This window comes from Eurosta solidaginis, chromosome 1, assembly GCF_040869045.1.
Source record: "Eurosta solidaginis isolate ZX-2024a chromosome 1, ASM4086904v1, whole genome shotgun sequence".
Classification (NCBI taxonomy): Eukaryota; Metazoa; Arthropoda; class Insecta; order Diptera; family Tephritidae; genus Eurosta; species Eurosta solidaginis.
The window spans coordinates 288,176,780-288,204,760 of NC_090319.1; the positions used below are offsets into that span (position 1 = coordinate 288,176,780).

General features: G+C 34.7%; 1 protein-coding gene across 4 annotated transcripts; it reads right to left on the reverse strand.

Annotated features, from left to right (window-relative positions):
• Positions 1 to 209: 209 nt before the first annotated feature.
• LOC137237453 (ribonucleoprotein RB97D-like) lies at positions 210 to 27,683 on the reverse strand. 4 transcript variants are annotated; one of them, XM_067761084.1, is made up of 7 exons: positions 27,461 to 27,683; positions 27,132 to 27,379; positions 26,283 to 26,527; positions 25,642 to 26,223; positions 20,749 to 20,948; positions 16,167 to 17,413; positions 12,110 to 15,658 (listed from the first exon to the last, which is right to left on the reverse strand). In XM_067761084.1, exons 1-5 carry the CDS (start codon positions 27,485 to 27,487, stop codon positions 20,866 to 20,868), a joined length of 1,185 nt encoding a protein of 394 aa, XP_067617185.1. In that variant the 5' UTR covers positions 27,488 to 27,683; the 3' UTR covers positions 12,110 to 15,658; positions 16,167 to 17,413; positions 20,749 to 20,865. The 4 variants fall into 4 exon arrangements, with proteins under 4 accessions (XP_067617186.1, XP_067617185.1, XP_067617184.1 ...); XM_067761083.1 differs by having other exon boundaries at positions 12,110 to 17,413; XM_067761085.1 differs by lacking the exons at positions 12,110 to 15,658; positions 16,167 to 17,413; positions 20,749 to 20,948 and adding an exon at positions 210 to 562.
• Positions 27,684 to 27,981: the final 298 nt, after the last annotated feature.

Here is a 27,981-nt window from a genome sequence, read left to right on the forward strand (position 1 = left end):
GCCTTCGATGAAACCCACCTAACAGTACTATTTTAAAGAGGGCCCTTCTCGTATACTTCCAAAATACAGCCTGGAGCCAAGGGCTGCCGATATGACAGCGGTCAAATTTTCCTCCACCTTCTATCATTACATTACGGGTACCAAGCATGTTCAATCCTAGGAAAATCAGAAGACCCAGTAAAATAAAACACTTATTAAATTTTGTATTAAAAATTTTACTTTATTGGGATTTTTTTCTATTAATTTAATATATGGAAATGAAAGAATAATGTTATCACGATATTTTTACACATTTCGATGATCGTCATAATAGCTACGCTATTAACACTCACCATGAAGTCGCGGTATCGAAAATACGCCCCAAAATAGTTTCAGATCATGTGGGCGCTACTGCCTGTACCTAAGGAACGATATTTCTACTTACCAACGATATTTTATGGTAGCCCCTTGTTGATATTTTCCTGCGTCAGGTGTCATCAACGATTAAATCAAAATTCGTCATGTCTCAGTAGTGCTTAAATTTTGTTCTCACGCTAGGACTAGGTTGTTTGTACGCTGAAGGCTTGAAGAGAAACATCAGAATTATGTATTACTATTTTTATTGACAACTATATATTTTCACCTAATATGCAAAAAGGTGCAATAAAGATCGTCACTGAAATGGTAAAGGCTCAATTCTGATGTGTAGACATCTTTGCTCACACTAAAGGGGAGTGCTGAATGTAAGCGTAAGCGTAGTCTTTGTAAGTGCTATGTTATGTGGGGGATATAGTATGAAGAATGTTAATGCAGACTTAGTGTGGGCTCTTGGTATACTGTCTGAAGTATTACATATATATTAGTGAAGGCGTAGTTTGGGGTATTGGTATGCTGTATGGAGTACTAGAGAATACGTAAGTGTAGTTACTACACTGCATCGCAATGCGGGAACAAGGTACGTGGTACAGTTGATATGAGCGAAATCACACAGCAACTCATGGCAAACACGTCACCTACATATAAATTAATACCTCGGAGCATATACACAATTTTTATGCATGCAACAAAATAAGAGATGTATACACTGCTGTTTCGTTGGAAATAAACAGCAAGAGATATAATGGCAAACATGAGCAAATGCGTAATACACAAGTGTTTACAAAAACAAGGCACGTGGAGGTATTCAGGTTTAAGGTGAAACTCATTTCTTTTAAGGATTGTGTTGGTTGTAACATCTTTGCATATTTAGAAATAACAAATTGCAAACAAGGTAAAAAAAAGAAAAAAAAACATAGTAAAATAAAATAAAAAAAGATAAATAAAAGTTAAATAAATAAAACTAAATCGATTTTTAATCGACGAGTTATTCGTTAGTTATCGAAAATTTTTGGATTTATCATCGATTACCGATATGTTATCGATTTCTTATCGGACTGCTACCAAATTCTTATTGGGGTGTTGTCGAAAAGTTCTCCAACTGTTATCGATTACTTACGGAAAGGTTATCGATATGTTATCAAAAGGATATCAATTTGTTTTCGAGAGCTTATAGATTCATTTTCTGAGTTGTTATCGGCGTTTTTTCGATTTGTTACCGAAAAGTTATCGACTTTGTAATCAAAAATGTATCAATTTGTTATAGAAAAGTTATCGATTTCTTATCGGAGTGTTACCAATTTGTTATCGGCATGTTATCGATTGGTTAAAGACGACTCAGCGTTTTGTTATGAAACCTATAAAATTTCAGAATAAAGTCGATGATACGCATGTAAACCTTTGATAGCAAGCCGACAATAAACCAATAACACGATGACAAGCTGATAACAAATCGAAAAATCGACGATAATAATTCGCTTTCAATAAAAACTGATGAAAACAAAAAAATGTAAGGCGCAATAACAACATCTGAAGAAATTTTAGGTCGAGCTCCGCTTCCAATCCAACTACCGAACGGCATCTGCAAGACTGAGAGCTTTTCGTGGCAGAAATACACTCGGAGTGCTTGCCAACCCCGCTTAGAAAAATTTTATTCTAAATGAAAAAACCTTGTTTCTAAAATTTTGATGTTGCTTTGCCTGGGGCGTCAACCCAGGTTCTTCGGTGTGGTAGGCGGAGCACGCTACCATCACACCACGGCGGCTGCAATCAATAAAAAACTGATAGTAAAACAATAAATTGTCGGTACCGGTTGTTACCGATAAGAAGCCGAGGAAGCGCTTCTCAAAAAGCATTGGGGACAGTTACCTCTGTTTTGGTCTCACTACAACCCCTGGGAGAGTCCTAGTTAACTTAAAAACATTAGTTTCCTAGACGTACATTTGTGATGATAATATTACGCCTTTTTGCATTTTGGATTATAACTTTAATGCATCAAACACTTAAAAGAAAATTCGTAATCGGATGTTTGTGAATATAATCAGGGCCTTTCAAAATGGAAGTTCTATCATATTTTTTTCATAATAAACGCAGAGCTACATAAATACTGAATATTTCTTCAGCGATTCTGGCAGCGAAAATTTCGTTTAAGTAATACCGTTTTCACACAGAAACTTAATCGAATCACAATTCTATTTAATGAAATAATTATGTGTCCATTTTCATACAGGGCCTTTTGCTCCATTAAGGGAACATCTGTCAGCAGCAAAAAATATTTCGTTTTTACAAAAAATAATTAAAATAGGAAGCAGCCGCTTCCTTCTTAACTATAAATACAATCAAAATAAAATGCGTGAGGAACTATCCATAGATAGAGCTGGGAAAGGGGTAAATACCCAAATGGTAAATACCAGGTAAATTGGTTATATGTATATTAGGGCGGGTCGATTTAAAAATCGCTCATTGCTCTGTGAAAATCGTATTCTAGGGATCAAAATAGGAAACTTTGCCGAAGGAACCATACCTCTAAAACGAATTCTGATGTCCCCCCCTTTGGGTCGAACTTTTGGGTAGGGGCAATTTCAATTCTACCTGCTGTGTCTTGTGGTGGCTTAAAAAAAACAACACAAGCAATTTTACGATCTGCAATTGTGTCACAGTGATACCTTCATTTTTTAAAACGGTTGAATAAAAAACCCACACAACTATGTTTACGACATGCAAATGCATCACAGTGATGCCTTGGTTTTAAAAGGGGGTTGTAAAAACGCTAATTTCTAATAATTTTTTTTAATTTCTTTTCTATTACTAAGTTAAATTCATTTTTTCATTTACATATGTTCTGACTAAATAAATTTCTAAAGAGAAAAATAAACTCCAAAAAGAAAAAACATAGGCATTTCAAAGTGGGATTTTTCAAAATTTGCCCCTACGACCCAAAGGGGGGGGAGGACATCAGAATTCGTTTTAGAGGTATGGTTCCTTCGGCAAAGTTTCTTATTTTGATCCCTAGAATATGATTTTCACAGAGCAATGGGCGATTTTTTTGCCTCCCCACAAATCGACCCGGCCTAATGTATATGGTAAAAATGGGTAAATACCCAAATATTTACCCAAAAGAAGTGTAAAAATAATCTTTTAGAAAATATGGGAAACAAACACACTAATTCAATCCAAACTGTACCCAATTTGTCCGATATTGGTGGATAGTTATCCATTACGCTATCGGTTGAATTAGTTTTAATCTGTAATCCAGCGTTTTTAAAAAATAATTAGCCAATAATGCATGCCGTTGCAAAAATTTAAGTTTACCCAGTAAACATTTTAAGTCAAAAAAGAGTCGGAAAAATATCTAAATTGGAGCGTTTGCAGTCGGTATGTGCTAATTTGGGAGGCCGAAACAAATGTATTTCCCTTCTTGAAATGGCAAAAATTAAATTTTCTTTTACCCTCCTAAGCGTTTCGACGCTTATCGGATTCCTACATTGCCCACTTATTTTGGATTCGTTTCGGATTCTTAAATTATGAGCGCCGTGAGCATGTTTGAGGGGTAGCTTTGTTTGCGTAAATATTGTATTCATTCTCTTACAGTTCTGGAGTTCAATATGGGTCCGAAAAATGTCGGCTTCAAAAATGGTATCACCTTAGAGCCTTTTATGACTCCAATTTGATGAAATTATGAACAAACGAAAAATATTAAAATCGGAAAACTAGGCAGCTCCGGAATAAAAACTCAGAAATTTTTCTGCGATAATTTATTCTAAATAAATAATTAATTCAACTAAGACTTATTTCATTTCTATCTTATCCTCATGGGAGTTTTATCACAACAATTTTCTCTCCTATGTTTTCCGCTTCGGATATATGTCAAAAATCCTTCCTAAAAGCTCTGAAGTAGTGTCATTAAAAGGCTCAAAATTAGCAGTATATGACGCCAATAAGGCTCATATATGATATCGGAAAGAGGCCTGTATAAGACTTATGTTAGAGGCAAAATATAAGCATATAGCATTCGCTTCAGGCTCCTAAATGAGCTAATAACGAGTGCAAACGATCCAAAGTTTGGACTCCTTTTAGACTAATTGTTGACTCCGAGTGTTTGCTGGGTTGTTTGTTTAAAATCAAAACGAAAATTTATTAATTTCAAATAACGTATAAATTTAATTGCTGAATTTTAATTCCAAGCAGCCTCGAATCAAATGATTTTTAAATACCCAAAAAAAGATACAAAAAGGAATATTCCGGGTATTTTCCTGGTATTTACCCATAAAAATGGTAAATACCCGGTAGAATGCCAACTCTATCCATAGATGTTGCACCTAACCAACTATGTGTCTATTTTCGAAAAAGCCATATTATCTTTTTCAGCAAATGCAGCGAAAATTAAATTTTGAATTTTTTCGTGTTTTTCTATTTTCTGTTACCAAGCAAAACCGACTGGATTTTTTACACGATTAGGCATTCAATAAAGCTGAAATGAAATAATTAAGAATTTGTATTTTGTATGGAAGATTGAGTTCAATTAGGGCTTTAATGTAGAAAACTTGACTAATTATTTCATTAAGCTTCTGTGTGAAATTGGCATAAGGTGTTTAGTTATTATCAGAAGCCTTTGAATTATTTGTAATTTTTAAGTATATAAACTTATAACCCATTAAAAGTTTTGATATAATAAAACAATGAAAATTGCATTGATTTTAAATATTTAAATTTAATTATTAGAAACTGGCGTCAGAATTCTAACCCTTTGTCGATATCGAGAACAAAGTCCCCTTTTTGTCGGGAATGCTATAATTCGCGCCAGTTTTCACAAATCTTACTAACCTTCTACCTTAGGGATATACTTGTACATTAAAGTTCGATTAGTTTTTTAATCTTTCTTCAACTTTTTGTAACTAACATTGGGATTATTCGTTCAAATGTACAAACATTTTTTTTGTAGCTCTTCGTTAGTCAAGGCCAATCCATACCATGTTCGTTAGTATTCATTTATTTCGTTGTTGAAAGCTTGAGTTCAGAAGTTTCTATATTTTAAAAAAATGCTTGAAACACAAATTCTAAAATAATTTTTTTAAAGCGTACTTTACAAGGCGAATTCAGTACCAAGTGTTGTTATCCCAACAGCTGATTGCTTTTTCTTGATTATTTTCCATACAGCGCCTTGTACTTTAATATGTCAGTTAATCGGAATCAAAACAAATTTTCTTTTGACTTGGCATTATTCTGCACGGTGAATTGGTTTGAATTCGCTTTGCCTCAACCTGGAAAAATTCGCCTTGGTACTTTGTCATTACTAAAAAACTTGTAGGGAGTTCTAAATTTACAGAACTTTCCATACCAGTCCAAAGTCGATTATCAAAAGCTCTCTTTCGAGCACACTTCAATATTAAGGCCGGTTTTATATTAGTTGATTAAGCTAAGCTTAAAATACGTTTACTTAGGCCCTAGTAAAATGTTAACTCCAGTAAAACTACAGAGCAGTTTTTCGGTCACACTTTAAGGCAGCCTACCCAAGCTTTTTGTGCATTGGTTTTTCATTATCTATATAATTTTTAGATACGGCGACAGATGTGTTTTGTTTACCCAACAAACATGGAAAAAATATTTTCACAGCCCCCCGGAAAAATATTATCTAGTTCTGAAGTTCATATTCCTTCAATCACTATCCAACCTTTGAGAATATTTGAAAAATGTATATTCTCGAGTTAAGCTCCAAAATCATTTTCAAAATTATTCCGCAACCTCGGAGAGATTTTGAGATGTTTATGTTTATAGTTCTCACATTAATACCCAGCACGTTTCTCCATGAAAGTATGTATTGCAGTATTGGAATCTTACATTTCCGTCCAATTGGAGAAACGCACTTGAACACTTTTTCTCAACTTGAGTAGCAGCATTTTTTGCTTTATAAAAATGACCTTTTTGTTGAGAAAGCTATTATTCTCAAGTTAAGCCACTTTTTAGAAACAATATTTGGGATTTAAGGGAAGTGTTTAAGTGACTTAAACTATGAACATTTTTCGTTCGTTTGCTTCACTAGCCATTGAGTGTGCTTGTAATTCTCAACTAAAATAAATAAATGAAAGGCGAGATAAACTCCGAAGAGATTTTAGGCCGAGCTTCTCTTCTAATTTGCGTCGTGCTCCTTTTTAATTTTTCAAACAAATTGGCGGGACGGGAACTACTTGTTTTATGTCGACTGCGGACGGCATCTGCGAGGCAGATGAATTTTCACTGAGAGCTTTTCATGGCAGAAACACACTCGGAGTGCTTTCCAAACACTACCGAGGGGCGACCCCGCTTAGAAAAATTTTCTTCTAATTGAAAAACCTTATTTCTAAAATTTTGATGTGGTAGGCGGAGCACGCTACCATCACACCACGGTGGCCGTAATTCTCAACTGGTTAGTGAAATATTCTAAAGACATAGTTTAAATTTTTTACCCCAAAGGGCGGTTTTTCAAAGCAAAACAAGGTGGCTCAACCCGCAGCCAATACCTTGGAGCCCCCAGTTCTCGCCTCCAATGAATACATACAAGGTGTAACAGGCGCATGGCGACCTCTCTCTAAATAAAATAATATACAGCCCACTTAAATAACAAATAATATAATAACAAAAAAACTATTCGCCCGTCGAATCGCAAAAGCTTAGACAGGAAGTATGCTAGTAATGCTGATGGATTGCCTACGGGGCTTTTCAAAGACGGCGGCGAGGGGCTGGTAAGGAGCATGCATCAGCTTCTTTACAAAGTATGGCTGGACGAGTGCATGCTTGACGATTGGAATCTAAGTGTTCTTTGTCCAGCCCATAAGAAGGGGAATCCTGCAAACTGTGTCAAATATCGCGGAACCATCCTTCTTAATATCGCATATAAGGTCCTGTCAAGCGTATTGCGCAAAATATTGAAGTCCACCGTGAATCGGCTTATAGGCCCCTATCCGTGTTGCTTCAAGCCTGGTAAATCGACCATCAACCATATTTTCACTATCCGCCAAATCTTGGAAAAAGCCTAAGCATTTTGACATCATGGGCCTGTTGTTGTTGTTGTAGCAGTGCTTCGCTCCACCAAATAGGTGCGACCGATCACAAATTGTCATCAATATCCTCTAACGGGAGTCCAAGGAAACTTGCTGTTTCAACAGGGGTGGAACATAATGAGAGGGGTGTTAGAGGCGTTGGTTCCACATTACAATTAAAGAAATGGTTGGTGTCATGTGGGGACATATTGCAAGCGGGGCATACTATGTCGGGGTTGATTCTGGATATGTAAGAGTTTAAACTGTTACAGTATCCAGAACGAAGTTCCGCTAGAGTGACTTGCGTTTCCCTGGGGATTATGCGTTCCTCTTCCGCAAGTTTTGGGTACTGTTCTTTGAGTACTGGATTCACCGGGCAATTCCTGGCACAAAGGTCCGACGCCTGTTTGTGGAGTTCACTGAGGGCCTGCTTGTGTTTTTTTGCTTCAGACGGCTGAGTTCTCAGGTGCCGTATTTCCTCATAATGCTTACGGAGATGACTCCTTAAGCCCCTGTGCGGTGTTGGCTCATCAATCAGATGTCTGTTGGGATGCCCAGGTTTCTGGGTATTCAACAGGAACTGTTTGATTAGCATCTCATTTCTCTCCCTGATGGGGAGTATTCTCGCCTCATTATGTAGATGGTGTTCTGGGGACATAAGAAGACAGCCCGTGGCGGTTCTGAGAGCAGTATTTTGGCAGGCCTGTAGCTTCTTCCAGTGGGTAGTTTTTAGGCTGGCCAATTGCTTTGTAAGTGGTAATGAGCGTTTATTTATCTTTTCTCCAAGTAACAGATTTGAGGATTTTATTAAGACTGGATTTTCGGTACAATTATGGATGTTCAAAGTGGGCGACATTTCGACGTCCATGTTGTAAATATATCATGGGCCTGAACAGCCGCACTGTAAGTTATGCTTTTTCCAAACAGAAAAAGAAGCGGAAAATATTGGTTTGATGGTGAATGAGGACAAAACGAAGTACCTGCTGTCATGAAGCAAAGAGTTGCGCGCATTTGCGCCCTGGCAACCAGGCCAGTGTTGGCAGCCATAATTTCGAAATAGTAAAAGACTTCGTTTATTTGGAAACAAGCAGTAATACAATAACAACACGAGCTTTAAAATCCAGCGAAGAGTCACTTTGCCAATAAACGCTACTTTAGACTAGGTAGGCAATTGAAATATACACCCCTATTCTGCATTTCGATTACGTTCCCGTTCTACGCTCCGCTTTAATCGAAGTTGGGTATTCTGCATTACGACGGAATCGTAACGGGAAGAGCAAATGATTTTTCGAAATCAGCTGTTTGTACGGAATGTGTGAACATTGGAACAAAATAAATTAAAGAAAATTTGTAAAAAGACACTAAAAAACGTTTATATTTTATTATCCACGCCATTTTGTACAAAAAAAAAAAAAAGCCGCAGTGTTATATTTTTTTGAGTGAACGTGCTTTCATAATTGTAAGTGTGTTTTTGTCGTTATTTTGGCCAATTCCCTTTCGTGGGCACCAAGTTTTGTTAAAATGGATTCCTGCACGAATGTAGTTGACATTTCGTGAATTTTATGGATGCTACTTTCATTGCACTGGCCTAAAATACTTTATAAAGATTTATTTATTCTTTCCGCAAGGATTGTTTACGTTTTCGCTTCACCTTCCTCTACTCCGGCAGCTTGCTTTGGCATATAACTGGACCCGACGAACAGACACAAATTATAGCTGTCTATTATAATGGAATCAATAGCCGGGGCATTATTTGTGGAGTTGGAAAGCAACGCATACGAAAATGGCCAGGCGAGTGACGAATTGTAAGAAATTGAACTTAAAAGTGATAAAGTTTAATGACTTATTTTCTTATTTAGGTCCAAAAAAAACTTTCGACTTAATATGTGTTAGGTACTTTTGCGGGGCAAATATGTCCAAGGACTTGGACATCGACATGTTGTTTTTGACCTGGAAACATATAAAAAATAATCACCATCTATCAATCTACGTTTCTTAACAAGTTTTACTTACATTTTTGTTAAAATTCTGTTATAAATTAATAAAAAAATAAAAAAAAAAATATTTTTCCGCCAACTAATTTGCAACTTAGGAAAACGAAACTACGATCGAAATGCAGAATACACAAAATCGAACCATTCAAAGTTGGATCTAAAGAGATTGGAACACAGAATACCAAAATTGCCAAATCGAAAAAATTCCAATCTAAGTCGAAATGCAGAATAGGGCTGATAAAGTCCTCTCTTGGCAAACGAAAAGTATGCTCTGTAAGTAACCTATCGTACCCATCATGCTATGTGGTGCAAAAGCATGAACAATGACAACATCAGATGAGGTGGTTCTGGAAGTGTTCGAGAGAAAATTTGTTGGAAAGATTTAGGCACGTCTACGAGTTGGCGACGGCGAGTACCGCAGAAGATTTAATGATGAGCTGTACGAGCATTACGCAGACACCAACATAGCCCAGCGAATTAAAACACAGCGGCCACGCTGGCTAGGCAATGTAATGCGAATGAAAGATGATGCTCCAGCTAAGAAAGTGTCCACTGGAAAGACCAGGTGGAAAACGATGTAAATTCCCTTGCTGTGACCAATTGGCGCCAATTAACCCAACGAAGTAAGTTAATGTAAAAATAGTGTAAACAAAAAACAAGAACACAAATAACTGTTACGTTAACTAGAGTTTACCCCTACCAGTAGTGGGATTCACTAACTTATAACGATGCGATTTGTCGAGATTTTAATTACCGATTTTGTCGCTTGCCTTATCGATTGTACTATTCACTAACTTAGTTTTAACGACTCGAAATAAATGACATTTAAATTACGTTTTCATAATAGAAATGTAGATTGGCAGCACAGCTTAACGAAAAATAAAAAAAGCGAAAAAAAAAACAAAAGGAATGCCAAAAATAAATAAATTCCGTATACTAACTGCTTTTAGGTCATTATTGTGCAAGTTTTTAACTATTTTAACAAAAGTGAGTAAAGGCGGTAATAATTTCCTTTTTCTCTGTTGATATCGCAGTTATTCTTGTACCCCGAAATTGACCATCAAGTTGAGAAATAATATCATGAGCGAGCCAAGTCTGGGGTTAGTCAGTACAGCTTTCCAAACTCCGTTGCATTCAAGTGGAATGGGTTATCTACTTCTCTAAGAAGGTGTCTGTCCACTGGCGATGGACTTAGTAATTCTTCATATTGTGATAAAACGTACGCCAAGTACTCAAATGCCATTTGATTTATAAATAAAGCAGCTTTTAGTGTTTGAAAGTATTTAATTAAAGTTCCGATTTTCTTTTTTAACTAAAACTGCCAGAAATATTAATTTCGTGATTTTTAACGCAGCCAATTTACTTGCCGTTTATTTAACAACACAGCTGATCGTCGATAAACAAGTATCGATACAAAATAGTTACTGAATAACGAAATCGTTATAGTTATCGATTCGCAAATAAAGCGATGGCAAATGTGGTTAAAAAAGTTAGTGAATTCCACTACAGATCGGCCACGTAAGCTCAATTTGGGCTTCAATTAAATTTGATTGAAAAACTGCATAATAAGTTTACTTGAGCGTAGTTTAACTGACAAACTGAGTTGAACTTGTACTGGAAAACCGGGCATAAAACATTTTTGGGAATTCATATACTCACACACACATATTCGGCTTCTATTTTTAAACTAGCATAGAAGTACAAGAAGCAAGGATGAAAGTTTTGAAAAAAATCCACAAATTCATCGCGACAGATGCAAAATAATTGATATGAAGCATTCGCCAACTGCACACTACTATTTAAGTGCTTGTAATTGTAAATATATAAATAAAATTGTACAATATACATAAACATATATGCTATTAAATAATTCATTGCAACATATATCTGTATATTATTTATACAACATGTTATTATTTATGTATTATAAGATGAAGAATATCTATATTATCTAAATGAATGTTTATATATCGAAAAATTCGTATACGAAATTGTTAGATATCCATACTAGGGCTGTGAACTGCATCCGAATTTTTCAACTATCCGAATAAACCGGATATTCGAATAACCGGATAGGTAAGCAAAAAATTCGGCTATCCGGATATCCGGATTCATAAATAGGAAATTCGGATATCCGCTGAACGGCTATCCGGACACGTCAACGGCAAATCCAGATATCCGTATGTCCGGATACTGGAATATAAAAGTTGAATATCTGCATATCAGAAATGAACGAAGCAAACATCGAAAAATTATTCACAAAATATGTTTGTAGATTATTAAATTAACGTCAAAAATTAAAAAGCTACAATTTTACAAACAAGTGAAAATAAGAACAGTGCCATTTATTTATATTGTGAAAAAACGCTGTTAATTGATTTAAATGCCCCACGAATTTATTGTTATTAATGTTAAATAAACATATATGGTACATCAATTTGTTGCTTTAACTTGATATACAAAAATACGGTTATTAACCGGATCTTCATAAATCCGGATATCCGGAGTTTCACAAATGAATATTAACCGGATATCCATACCATCCGGATTTTATCCGTGTCAACGGATATCCGTATGGACATCCGGATATTCGAATATGCAGTTAGTCCCAGCCCTAATCCATACCTGTACTTAAAAAAAGAGCAAGAGAGCTAAATATGTATGTAGTATTTATAAGGTGTTAAGTAAAAAATGCAATAATTAAACTTATGTATATACCATAGAAATGTATCGTATAGTATAGCATACTTTATTTGTAATTCAGCTTTAATGGCAATTATTATATAATAAAAATGTGGTAAATATTATATTTATATTCAATACAATACATAGACTGTAATATACATATACATAATTGTGATTAAAAAGTATAAAAATGCTTGCTTTGTCATTTAGATTCATTAAATATTTTAATTATATTGTATTTGTTTGTTAATAATTCACTTTTCAGTATATTCCAAATTCTACAGCATGTAAGTAGCATAAATAGATAATTATTTATATTTTGGAAATATTTAATAAACTTGTTGTTGTGTTTTTTTTTTGTTTTTTCTTTTTTTTTTTGCATGGAGAACACACATCAACCAACCTAACAGCTAACGAAGTGCATTCGACAATCCTGTTTTTATTAAACGGTTTTTTTTTAAGAATGTTTTTGTCATCAAGCGGAAACCACCAGAGGTAGTGTTTTTTTTTTATTGCTAATTTTTACTATAATTGTTCTGTCATAGATGTTAAACAAATAGTTCAGTACTATTGGTCCTTTACTCAAATAATAAAAAAAATAAAATAAAAGTCTATCCAATGACCACCTAGTTGGAGAGACATACGTTTGAAAAACTTAACGTGCGTATGAATTCTTGTTGTGATAGGGCGTTTTTGAACCGAATTCTGTTATAGGGGGTTCTTGAAATAAATTCTTAAAAACTCTGAGCCAAGGCGAATTCAGTACCAGCTGTTGTTGTCCGAACAGCTGATTGCTTCGTCTTGATTATTTTCCATACAGCGCCTTGTACTTTAATATGTCAGTTAATCGGAATCAATGAAATTTTTCTTTTGACTTGACATTCTTCTGCACGGCGAATTGGTTGAATTCGCTTTGCCACCACCTGGTATGGATTCGCCTTGCTCTGAGCTATGACATTTTAGAAATAAATTTTGAAATTGGGTACTATTCAAAATCTAAAATAAGGTGTTTTTAAAAATAAAATAAATAAATACCGAGATAGGGTCTTATTGCCTTCAGAAGTAATTAATTTCTGTCATCTAAATTAATTAATTTTTCATATTTTTTTTCCATAACAGTCAGTTTGTGACTACACATTGGCAACTCTAAAGAATTTTGAAAAATGCTCCTAAAATAACAAACGTCTTTTTACGTCTATGATATATAGAAACCAAATTTTAAAAAATCAGATAGAAATAAACAAACATTTTAACAAAATCGCTAAGTTGCGCCTAACTTTTCCGAAACCGACTGCTTTTCGAACTGGTTAAAAAAAAATTTTTTAGGGTTACATGGTGGTTAGGTTAGGTTAGAGTGGCCACCGGTGCGAGCACCAGTGCACTTAGGCCCAAAAGGTTCCATTGTGATACCACGTGGATCTCTCCCCTGCTTAAACCAACAGGTCGATTCAGCAAATGTCAGGAATTTCTTAGGTTCCAACTTAGCCAGATCGCAAAGATCGTCAAAGAAGGGAGATCCCAGAGATTTCTTCCTCTTGCGCCACAGCGCAGGACAGTCGCACAGAAAATGCCTGACTGTTTCTATCTCCTCTTCATCTTTGCAACTCCTGCAGTAATCATTATAAGGAGCACACAGCCGTTGTGCATGCTTCCCGATTGCTATGTGGCCGGTTATAAGTCCAACCACCAGAGATATGTCCCCCCTTCCAAGAAGAAGGAGACTTCTTGTACGTCTCGCGTCCCATTCAGGCCACACGAGCTTAAGGGAATGACATGACAAACACGTTAATTAATTGGTTCAGCAGTCATCCTCTACATCAAACTCGGCAATATTTAATTGCTTTCGGTTAAATAATTTTTTTTTTGCTTCTTAAAAACAAAATTTTGTTTAACTTTTTCTCCTGGCCAAATAGGTCTAATTCTTTAAGTAAAATCGAAAGACTTACTTTAAAAAGTTTGGAAGCTCTGCTTCTGTGGGAAGCTAGATTTTTAACTTACTTTGTTAGACTAAAATTGATTGCGCTACACCCAAAAAAATAAAAAATTCTGAAAAAAAACTAAATAAAATAAAACGATATTTTCATCAACATTTTTAAAACCTTAAAATTTTCTTTAACTTTTTTGAAATCGTTTTAGCTACTGATATTTCCTACCCCGGAATTTGTATGTGCGAGTTACAGTAGTTATGGCCAGAATGCATACTAGCCACTCAAGGGTTTTCGCTGCCGGGATGATACGACCATGATTGGCTTACATGTTCAACCAGCAGACTCGGTCAACAAAAATGCGAGAAAAGCGCTTAAAACGCTTTTTACTCGATTAACAATGGCATTTAGCGATGAGCGTTTGGAAATTTAAATTTTTTTACACTGTGATATGCATTGACAGTTGCAGATTTGCTTTTCCATGTACAAAAAATAAACAATAATGGATTTCAGAATTTTGTGTGTTTGATAAAAAATAATTTGAAAAAAATGCTAGGCAAGTTTGCAATTTAATGATGCTAGAGCATTTGTACAAAATCCTGGACTCCCTTAATATATTTTAATGTTGTGGTAGCATAGACGTGCATTTTGTTAGTGTATTGTAAAAAAGTATTCTATACAAAGGATACAAGTATGTAATGCAATGTTGCAAGGCCATTTGCACGTAACCCTGGATCTCCTTTATTTTACTTACAAAGCGATGCAACTCAAAAGTACCTCTATTAAATTTTCTAAGGAACTGGAAAAATTATTCATTACTATGAATTGGACTAAAATAATTAATTACTTTTGATAACTGTTGAGGAATGTGATTATAGCTGCCCATCTCTGTGCGGCATATGCTAGTAGTTTGGATTTAGCTCTGTATTGATTAATGTCTTCACAATTTCTGGTGCAACCGTGCTACTCTTTAATTTTTGTTTACTGTCATGTGTGTGTGTGTTTACCAGTCTAGACAAACTTTTATCCAATATAAAGTATCAATAAGTTATATAGATACTACTATAAATATGAATATTGCATGCCACATATGAAATGTTTAGGTATACATACATACATTTAGCCGTTCGTAATTTGGTTGCACTTTCGTTTTTAATGTTGCACTTTGCCAGTTAAAAGTGCGTGCACACTAGGCGACGCGACACGTACCGACACGTTCCACAAAATAATCGCGGCATTTTTGCCTAATGGCCAACTTGGCCGTTCCATAAGAATACATGCAAAGAATATTCTGTCGGTACGTGTCGCGTCGCCTAGTGTGCACGGACTTTAAGAGTAAAATGTATGTTTGTCTTAAAATTCCACTTCATTCTAATTGAATAAACTTTAAGACACGTACGTTATCCAATTATAGAAATCAGGTTTAATTTAAATTCACATTGTGATCTTTAATTAACATTTTATAAATGCAGCCTTATCATTAACTAAACTTTGCTTTAGCTTTAGCATTTTTAAAGCGATTTGTTAATTATTTGATGTGATTAAGCTTTAATATCACAACAAAAGAAACGTATGCTAGATTGTTTTAGATCTATTTTTAAAATAGATCACGATGTGAATTGAATTAGAGGCCTTTAATATTAAAAAAAGGATTTACGATCCAATAAATAGAACCATATGTGACCTGGAATCATGAAACGACCCTATTGTGCGAAAATAGCGTTGTTCACTTTTTGAGTGATTCTTATAGGAAATTTAACGCTCTTTCCAATGGAACAGCAATTTTCTATTTTTCTTAGTTTTTTCACAAATCGCATTTAAAGCCAAATCGGACCACAAATACGATTTTTCGAAATATTTCGCTCCATGCGCCACCTATCTATTATTGCATTGTCATCGGGTTCTGAACTATATTCCAAGTTTCAAGCTTGTAGCTTATCGCGAAGTTACTTAAATTTTAATTACAAAATTCGTACACTACGGCCGGCCGCTACACAGAGTCATGCTAAACAAAAACTTCAAACTCGTTTTTCTCAAAAACTTGTTTTCGCACAATAGGGTCGTTTCATGATTCCAGGTCACATATATTTTTGTAATACAACATAAAGATAAAAGAGTTTTCGATTTTTTCGCAAAATCTGAAAACTTCTTCGAGTTGTATTATTTAAGTATTCATTTGAAAACTTTGTGACAAAATAAATGACTATCTTCTAGGGCTGTGAACTGTATCCGGATTTTTCCACTATACGGATAAACCGGATATTCGAATAAACGGATAGCTAAGCAAAAAATCCGACTATCCGGATTCATAAATGGGAAATCCGGATATCCGGATACTGGAATATAAAAGTTGAATATCTGCATATCAGAACTGAATGAAGCAAACATCGAAAAATTATTCAAAAAATATGTTTGTAGATTATTAAATTAACGTCAAAAATTAAAAAGCTACAATTTTACAAACAAGTGAAAATAAGAACAGTGTCATTTGTTTATATTGTGAAAAAACGCTGTTAATTGATTTAAATGCCCCACGGATTTATTGTTATTAATGTTAAATAAACATATATGGTACATCAATTTGTTGCTTTAACTTGATATACAAAAATACGGTTATTAACCGGATCTTCATAAATCCGGATATCCGGATAGTTTCACAAACGAATATTAACCGGATATCCATACCGTCCGGATTTTATCCGTGTCAACGGATATCCGTATGGATATCCGGATATTCGAATATGCGGTTAGTCCCAGCCCTACTATAATCATTTTATGCAAAACGTCGGCTCTCTAAATTTATATGTTTAAAAAAATGTTCAAATACTTTTTTGTTAAAGAACGGTTTAGTATATATACATACATACATATGAACGTCGTTCACATCGTCTTCTTAATTCACAAAGGCCTTACCAACACTTTTTTCGAAACTACATACGTTTTACATATATATCTGCAAGCAGTGAAGGTGAAATCGTAAATTTTTTTAGAGTTCCTGTAGATTGATTTGGGGTATTTGCGAATTAAGGCAACGTATTGTATATGACCAGAATTTCAAATATTTTGTTATTTAGTTTAATAATACATATTAATCTGTTATATTTTACATATATGTATATATACATAGGAATACATATATATTGTATCTATAAATATTGAAATTCAACTTTAAATAAGTGCGATTTCACTAATCGTGTTTGTTGCTTTTCCACTTTTCTTGCTTAATTTTTTTCGTTTTTCTTTGTCTTGCTCTACTATATGCAATGTATGTATGTACGCAGTGCATATTTTGTATGATAAATAATATTTTTTCATGGGCTCGATTTGAATTGTTACGTGTTTAATTGTTTTCTTAAAATAATTCTGGTTATCTACTATATGTGGTAGTAGTAGTAGTAGTACTTTTAATGTATAATGTATAAGCATACATCTTAAATTCCTATATGGGAAATAAAGAAAGATAATTTGTATAATTTATATAAAGTAGTAATATTGATAACTTTTATATATGCAATTGAAATTATGTATGTAGAATAAAAATCAACAACGAAATAGAAACAAATAAGAACAACAGAAAAAGTAAAATTTTAACTGAAATTATAAATTAACATTTAAACAGTACACTCACACATACAGGTTTGTTCGCATCTATAAGAAATACTAAATTGATTACAAAAGCTACACAAACACAGCACACACTTTGTATGTTTTGAAAGAGCTCATAACAACTCACGGACAACACACCGATATAAAAAACGACCTGTACATGATTTGAAACCAATGAACAAATCTGTATATGTGACCCGGTCTATGAAAAGGTGGCTTATGACTCAAAAAAGAAATTGCGGGAAACAGCTGTTAACAGCTGTTTTTTTTTGTAATCATAAGCCACCTTTTCATAGCCGTGGTCACATACATATGAAGAAATATACATACAGTTATGTGAAATATAATAAGGACAGTATCATGCTCCTTATGATTCTGATGAAGATTCAAAAAGGTGAAAAATTCAAAGGGTGTTAACTCAACTAATTTATTGCGAATAAATTGGAAAACAGGTTTTTGTATAGTTGTATCCAGATTTGGCAACCTGATGCTTTTTATTTTAATTTTTAATGCAACTTGCAATTTTAACTTGAGAAAAAAAGTAAGGACATTTCTTGTTTGGGGTAAAAAGTAACGACATGAGGGCAAAAAAAATAAAACAATTTATATTCAGTTGTTTAAAAATTAGTTTCTACTTAGTTTAATACTTTGTTGAAAAGCTACTGTTGTTTATAACTGACCGGCATCGTTTCGGCATGGAATCAACTAATTTTTGGGCAGACCGAAACGGGCATTGCATTCCATGAATACTTAATAACTTCCCAAAGACCATCATTGTTACTTGGATACTTTCCTCTTATTAATGTTTTTTACGGTATTCTACAAATTTTAGATCTGGGGACTATGGTGGCCACTACATAACACTGTTATTGTTGATTCTGAACTACTCTTTTGTCACTTTGCGGTGTGTTTTGAATCATTGTCCTGCTGATATATCCACCTTAGTGGCATATTATCTTCAACGTACGGGAGCATGCATTCTTGAAGAGTTGCAACATAATTGGTTGGTTTCATAGTGCCCTGTATATGATGGAGCGGTCCCACACCATATTATAAAAATGCTTCCCAGACCATAATGGTTCGACCACCTTGTTTTGTGGTCTTTATGGTATATTTAGAATGATATGCTGCGTTTGGCGGGCATCTTACATGATGAATACCTTGGTCTGAGTTAAACATATTTTTGTTTCGTCAGACCAAAGAACGTTACGCCACTTTACTTCAGACCAAAACACATGTTCCTCCGGAAAGTTTAGTCTTTGTTGCACGTTATTTTTGGACAACACAGACACTTTTCTGGAGGTACTGGACTTCACAGTTTCTTTAAAAAGATTTTTGCGAATCTTTGACGATTTGGCATCAATATTTAACTCACTTTTATTTTGTTTGGATGAAATAAAAGGATACTTCTTTTTTATAATAGGTGTGATTTTTGGTTTTCTGCCACGCATTTCATATACCACAGGGAATCCACTCAACTGAGTTTTCCACCATTGTTTTTGAAATATTAAGTAAATCTGTCACTTTTTTGTACGATTTGCCCTGTTTCACCAGTAGTATGTTCTCGCGTTTTCGGATCGGAATGCTTGCCCTTTCCCATATCTACTATCTACGAAAAATTCCAAATTGTAGTAGACATTAATATCAACCTGCAAGCATTATTCTTACCATATCTATTAAAAAATATACGTTTAAGTATAAATATTTACGTCAAGGCTATGAAATGATACACTGTCCTTATTAAAGCGCACAACCGTTTACTGACTTTGTTGAAGACGGAATAATTTGCTTTTAAATGTGTTAAAATAACTTGGATTTTTTAACCGGTATTTATTTCTGTTAAGACTGAGTAAACATAATATGCAGTTAGTTGAAAACAATTTGCTCGGCATACTTGGAATCTACTGAAATGAAGTTTTGTTGCAGCTCTGTCCCTATTATTTTTCACATAACTGTGTATTACTATGCAACATTCGATCTACAATTTTATTTATCCTTTGAGAAATTTTGTTATGGTCCGCAATGCAAACGTACATCAGTACAGTGTGTAACCGAATAACTTAGCAACTTTTTCACTTTCTAGGACTACTTAGCGTATTACCAACTTATATAATTCGATTATCAAAGCATCAACGAGTCGTAGGACGTTTCTTATAAAAATATATTAATATAAAAGTAGAAGATAATGAGTTGAGTTGCGACAGTTTTTCGTTATCACCATTGCTAGTTTAACAAAATTATTTCACAAGTCATGTTTTGTAAGTTATGTGGCGCAATTTACCTAATCAAAAAAAAAAAAATGGTTTGGTAACTGAAGTTCAGATACTGGCAATCACATAATTTACAAACATTCAGAGTACGTACGGTTACTAACAAAAGTAAGTACACACTGGGTTAATGCTGAAAAAATTCAAATGCAGTGGCTGACAGCTTGATTGATAATTTTAATCTAAAATATCGCAAATATCGAAAATAACAGAAACCCCATTCAAAAAAATGTCAAAGGTCAGGAGAATTAATCAAAATTTTCAAATTTGTTTTCAGAATTTCTAGAAAATTTTGGGTATGCAGTTTTGTAGCACAATAAATTTTAGTATAATAATGTGCAAGTTAGAAATAGCTCAAAATTTTTCCTGAATTTTCAGAATTTTTTTTCGCGAGGGTGTAGAGCAATTTCGCATTACAAAATGCGATGTATGTGGGAAATTGTTCAACACCCTCGCCAAAAAAAAATTCTGAAAATTCAGAAAAAATTTTGAGGTCTTTCTAACTTGCACATTATTATACTAAAATTTATTAGGCTACAAAACTGCATACTCAAAAATTTTCTAGAAATTCTGAAAAAAAATTTTTTTAATTTTAATGGTAATTTTTGAAATTTTGATTAATTCTTCTTACCTTTGAATAACCTTTGTCATTTTTTTTAATGTTGTTTCTGTTATGGAATTTGCGATAATTTATATGAAAATTATCAATTAAGCTGTGAGCCACTGCATTTGAGTTTTTTTCAGCATAAACCAAGTGTGTACTTACTTTTGTGAGTAACTGTATGTATATGTTATTCATGCGGATTTAAGAATACACATTAATTTCGAAACAAACTAGCTTCCTACTAATATGCAAGTCTTTATAAATAATTATTTCTGTAATTATTTCAATAAAACGTACCTGCTGCTACATGAAGCATTTAAGCATATTAAAGTATATTGATTTTTAAGAAATGTCCCTGCGGTAATTTTATATTTTGAAAGTATGAATATTTTGTTTTAGCTTGAATGTGTGTATTTAATAGGAGCGCTTTGTCTGTGTTATATAATATGACTTTGTTTTGTAATCTGAATTCAGGTAGCCGGCATAAGCGGACGAAACTGTGAATAATAAATTTATTTAAACTTAATTGTTAAAATGCGACAATTAAACAAAAACTGCATTAAGTGAAAGCTTATAATTAACAGTTTTCACTGATTATTTGCAAAAAATAAAAAAAAAATCTTAACTATGTATGTGTGAAGAAAATATTATTAAATTTAATTGTTCAAACTAATAGTTACAAATAAAAAAATAAAAAATATTTAAATAATACTGAAGTCAAAGTACAATATTTTTAATTATATAATACTTTTTTTTAACTCATCATCCCTAGCAGATTCGAATTCTAGGGCGTTTTATACACACAAAGTTAAGAAAGAAACAAGTAAAGGTGTCTAAGTTCGGGTGTAACCGAACATTATATACTCAGCGTGAGCTTCAATTGTACAATTAATTTCAAATAAATTAATTTTTTACATAACACGTAGTACCGCCCATTTCAAAAAAAAAATTTCTCCAAATTTCCTCTTACAATAAAACTTGGCAAGTGAAATATCATTGATACAATATATAATTTTTCGCAAAGACATAGCTTATTATTCTAGTCTACGACCTTTTTAAACTTCTTTTATATAAAATTAAGCGTGGTATTTAACCGATCCCGTTCATTTTTACTAGAAATATTTCCTGCTATAAGGAAAAAATGTGTACCCAATTTTATAACGATATGTTAATTTTTCTTCGAGTCATGGCTCCTGAAACATAGAAAATTGCTTAATCAAAAAAGGGGCAGTGCCCATTTTACAAAATTTTAATATTTTCTAACTCTTTGTTATAATTCCATTTAGAAAGTAAAATACCATTAATATTAATATCTTTTAAAAGCCCTTTATATAAATGTGGGTTGTCCCTAACCGACCTTCTGCATTTTTTCTAGAAATATTTCCAGCTTTAAAGAAAATATGTGCACCAAATCTTATCCCGATGGCTCCCGAAACATAGAAATGCTTAGTCATAAAAGGAGCGGTGCCACGCCCATTTTCAAAAATTTGTATTTTTGCTATTTATTGTTATAACTCCACCTTGGGAAATAAATATAATTGATATCAAGCTTTTTTTTGCAAAGATATAGCTTATTTTATTCGTCTACGACCAATTGAAAAATCTTTTATATAAAAGTGGGCTTTTATTATTTTATTTAACCGATTTCATTAATTTTTCTTCGAAACCTTCCTTATAGTAAAGGCAAAGTGAATATTGTTATGATAGGTTTAAAGGCTTTTGATTTATGATTTATATTTGTAAAATTGATTTTATCACAAGTGGGCGGTACCACGCCCATTTTCAAAAATGTTTTCAAATTTTTATCAAGTCTCAATATTAGTCCACACATCAAATGTCAACATTTTAGGTGTATTATTTACTAAATAATCAGGTTTTTTGTGTTTTCCAAATGTTATACATACATATATATAAAAAGTGGACGTGGTTATCATCCAATTTCGCTCATTTTCAATATCTATTCTGGTTTCAGATAAGCCCGTATACTTAAAGTCATCTACGCATACTGATATTGACGGCTTATGTCTTATCTATTGAAATATTGCTTGGCTCTAGCGTTCCCCCTCCTTACAATTTTCATAAAATCCCTCGAATGTGGTGAATTCAATGATGATTGGAAGATAACCTATATTACCCCAACTTTCAGGAGTGGCAATAAAAATAACGTCGCCAATTATAGGCCCAATGCAAAGTTGTCAACGGTATCAAAATTATCTGAGTATATCGTTGAACAGAAAATGTATTTTTCCGTTAGGCGCCTAATCAATGAAAATCAGCATGGCTTCATGTCCGGTAGGTCCACTGTGACTAACCTTTAAATTATCTCTGATTTCTGCGTATCCGCTTCAACAGCCGTCTTCTTGATATGGTTAGTCACTCAATTTTGATCTCTAAGCTAGGGTGTCGGGGTTTCACTCAAAATTCTTATCTTGATTAAGATCATACCTTAGCCAAAGGAGCTGTGTGGTTGCGATTGACAACACCTACTCAAATTCTTTTATGACCACCTCTGGCGTCCCACAAGTAGTATCCTGGGGCCATTGCTGTTCGTCATTTTTATAAACGACATTTCTTCTTGCTTCGAGTATCTAAGTTTCGCTGACGACTTAAAAATTTTCAATACAATATTACATTCTTCTGATGTCAGAGATGGACAATGTTGCAGTATGGCGTAAAGCAAATAACCTACCACTGAATGTCAAGAAATGCTTTCATGTAACCTTCGCTAAATCGCGTAGCCACATTCCCACCACGTATTCCATTGATGGTGCTCGTCTATCAACTCTTAAAGAGATTAAGGATTTAGGGGTAGTTCTCGATTCTAAATTCTCATTTACGACTCATTTAAATACTACTATTGCTAAATCATATTCAGTTTTCGCTTTCATTCGGCGTTGTAGTTCAGATTTCACTGATCCTAATACTCTTAAAATACTGTTCACATCGCTCGTTCATTCTAATCTGGAATATGCTTGGTTCATTTGGCGACCGTATCATGAGTGCCATATTATTAGGCTCAAACGGGCGCAAAAAACTTTTCTTCGCTTTGCGTTGCGGTCGCTGAAATTTTCTGATCCGATTCCCTCATATGAAGCTAGATGTGCACTCATAAACCTTCAGTCACTTCAATGCAGAAGAACCATCCTTTCTCTTTTGTTTTTGACATTATTAGAGGTGCGATTGATGCTCCATATCTTCTTGAAAGCATCCGCTTCCATGTCCCTAACAGGACTCTTCGTAGTAGAGATATCTTTTATAGGGATTTTTGCTAGAAACCTTATTGCCTGTTGTTGTTGTTGTAGCCATAAGGTTGCTCCCCGAAGGCTTTGGGGAGTGTTATCGATGTGATGGTCCTATGCCCGATACAGATCCAGTACGCTCCGGTACCATAGCACCATTAAGGTGCTAGCCCGACCATCTCGGGAACGATTAATTTGGCCACATTAAACCTTCAGGGCTTGCCTCCCTCCCCACCCCCCAGTTCCATGAGGAGCTTGGGGTCGCCAGAGCCTCGTCTGTTAGTGAAACAGGATTCGCCGCGTATAGGTGATGTTGACAATTGGGTTTGGAGAAGCTATATATTGCGCTGGCAACCTGAAGGGTTGCGCTACACAGCCCCTTGAATCTGGTATTTTAGTCGCCTCTTACGACAGGCATACCTACCGCGGGTATATTATTATTATTTATTTATTATTACGGCGTTTTAAGCCTAAAACTTAGATTATTACAAATTATGAATACATTTTAATAATAATAGGATTTCTAGCGCTTGGGGTGTCGGAATGTATGAGATTCCGATCAGTAAGGGAACTGGTGGTCCCAACGGGCGAGTCTTGGAGTCATCTCATTGGGAGGTTGGAAGGACGTGTTCTCAATCCTGCCCTACTCCAACCCGCTGGGGGAAACCTTATTGCCTCTAATGCACGAATGTTTAGGGCAATGACAGAATTTAATATTATCTCAAGTTTTTCAGCCATTGATTTCTCTTTGCCAAAACCAATGTTCAAAACACTTTTAACCGATATATTTTTATAGTGAGTAAAGTTTTTGGTACACTTTCTATGTAGTCTGTTAATTTATTGAAACTAGAACAGTTAATGTTTCAAGTTTAAGTAATCCAAATCATTATATCTCCAACGAGCCGTGCCCGTGCGCATCTTGCGCAACCAATCCAAAAGTCTCTTGCCAAATATCAACAGAAATCAGCTGTTCTATCAATCAATTAAAACTTACAGCTTGCGCTGCCATCTGGCGTATGAGAGCAACTGTCGGTAATGCAGTGCAAATATTCACAATAGCTCCATAGTACAAATAGATTTCTTTGCGTACTCACAATCGTTTATTTTTAGCAAATTATTTTAATAAAATATAGCTAAACAAAAGCACTACGACCAAAATTGCCGAAAGCTCGCTAATATCCCAAATCTCCATCTTTACAACCAAAACTTTGTTTATACATTTGGATTCCAAATAAGAGCGAAAAAGGGACCCCTACATAAAAACAGCAATTAAAAATAATATATATGATTGTTATCTAGTCTGAAAGGTTTGTAATACCATAGACTGAACTAAAGTAATGAATATAAATATACCGAATTTGGTGAAGATATCTCAATTGCTCAAGTTATCATGTTGACGGACGAACAGATCGACTAAGTGAATATACTATGTATGCAAAGCACGCTGAGTATAAGAAATAATATCTGATATCACCATACAAAGAACCCAGATGGTCACATTTTAAAATCAACAGACTAGAACTTGACTTAAGAGCCATGCTCTATTTGGAGTTTTTCTTAGAACTTGATGTAAAATTCGTTTCGACTACTAAAGAAATCGAAAAGATCACTCCTTACAACTGACCCACTCTAAAAATATACATACATACATACTATTTCTAGAAAAAAGATTGGCGTTTCGATGTGCTATTTAAGCGATAATATTAGTGATTTCGTTCCCAAATAATGGGTGATAATTTTTTTGGATTCATCGCACAACACGAGATTTTAGTTTCAAAAATGTTCGCGTAAAAAAATTTAAATAGCTGAATTTAAGTATATACAATATTATTATGTTTGCGCTATTGCTATTAATTAAAGAAGTATGAAAAGGGGCCCGTAGATATGATTACTCTGAAGTTTTTTCTTTCAAAAACGTTCGTAATTAAACTTGAAATCGTTTATTGCTTACCATAACTAGGCGCTGCAGACACACTGTATGGATTCATTCGATTTCCCTGTAAACTGTTGGCTTTTTGTGGTCCACCATTATATGATTGTTGATAATCACCGAAGTTGTGTGTAACTCCAGGTACAGCAGCAGCTGCAGTATGCCAACTATTTACCGTTGGCGCGGGTGTAGCTGCTGGTACAGGTGCAGTAGCAGGCGGTGCTGCTGCGTAGCCAGTTTGAGGCCAAGCTGCTGGCGCAGCATAGGCAGCAGGAGCACCCCAACCGGGTGCGGCACCATTTTGTGGCGGTGCTGCATAAGCGCCATAACCAGCAACCGGAGCAGGTGGTGGTTGTTGATAAGCTGCCGGGGGTGCAGCCTGTGGATAAGCTCCCCATCCGTTATATGCTGAAGCCATTTGGGGCGGATAGCCATATGCGGGTTGGGCGTATGGTAACGCAGGTTGCTGATAGCCATTTATTGGCACCGCACCCGGCACCAGACCTGCTTGCGCCTGTGTGGCACGTTTTTTAGCCAATTCTTGTTTGTAAACTGATTTTTTTACATCGACTAGCACGTACTTAACTGTATGATTTTTATGCACTGCAACAAATGAAACATTTACTTATCTATTCAACTTATAACAGAACATATTAACTTACGACACGCCTTATCAACAGAATCATAATCATCGAATTCTACAAAAGCGAATCCACGCTTCCGTCCAGTAGTTTTGTCAGTTAAAATTTTAACACCCACTACATTGCCAAACTGTGAAAAATGCTCTTGCAAACATTGTTCATCGTGATTTTCTTTTAAACCACCAACAAATATTTTTTTTACTGTGGTACTTGCTTCTGGTTTCCCAAGTTCAGGTTTAGGTAATGCCCGCTTCGAGTCTACTTGTCTGTTTTGATATATATGAAAAACAAATTTTTTTTAGTATTTCAGTGAGTAATTATATAGGCAATTGTGTTTAAAGCTATGGTAACGTTTTACAAGACTGGGCACCACCTAATTGTTATCAAAAATTATCAAAGGTGGTATCAAAAGCCGCGTCTCCACCTCCGTTTTTAGAATCCGAAAGCGAAAATTTAAATTTTTATTTGTGGATATAAGCAAAAAATCGGTTCAAATTTTTATCTGGTTTTTGTTTTTGCCAGATTTGTTGTACACAACTAATGCAGAAAGGTGTTTTGCGCGCATTTAGTTTTGGATCCCCAAAACGGTGTCGGACCCACCTAGGTTAATTTTTTATAAGGCCGAAGGCCGCCAACGCAGATAGGTGTTCTATGAAAAAAAAACTATGGATATTTCGGACCCTCTCGGGGTCATTTTACGTTTTTTTGTGAATAACTTTCGACAGAAAAATGTTTTTTATTTCCGTTTTCGGATTCTTAAAATGGAGGTCGAGACGCGGCTTTTGATACCACCTTTGATTTTTGATAAAAATTAGGTGGTGCACCGTCTTGTAAAACATTACCGAAACTATCTTTAAAATGAATACTTACTTGCCGTCGATGACATGTGGACGAGCAGCTTGTGCACGGTCTACCCCTAGAGTGTCGGAATATGTAATGAAGCCAAATCCCCTGGAACGTTTTGTTGCCGGATCACGCATCACTATCGCATCCACTACTTCACCCCATTGCTTATAAAAAGCACGAAGAGATTCCTCTGTTGTTATTGCCGATAATCCACCAATGAACATTTTTCTTAGATGGTCAGCTTCCACCATTTCACCTCCATTCTGATGCTCCTAATTTATATATGTAAATGAATTTGTCATACAAAATTTAATACAATTTCCACAGTAGAATTGCCAATTATTTTCACTTACCTCTGTCTTTATATTAGTCTGATACATATTTTATTTATTTCAAACGTTAGCACAGATCTTCTCGCTCAGCTTAAGAGGTTTTTATTTTAGAAATCCAAATTGTTAAAGTAAAATACCACCATTTGAAATTTTCACTTGAGTCAAATGTCATCAGTGAGTAAAATGGTGGCAATTAAAATATTCATCGGATGGTGTATGTATGCATTTGACGATATTCAAGCATGAACCAATAAACAGATCTCGCATTAAAAAATGAGAGAGCAAAAAAATCATAGTTAGCTGGGAAATAAATTTTATCGGCGTGACGTCACGCTATTGACAACATGTTTCATTGCTAACGCAGTGTTCAGACTTTATTCCAATCGGAGTATTTTGGTCCGCTCATACCTCCTACTACATTTTTTATCTCAAAGGTTTATTTGGGTCGAGTTGAAAACGAAATAGTTTCACTACCTAAATATTATACTACTAATACGTAGTAAAAGCTGATTGTGTATAAGTGATGATTGGATGAAATGCCG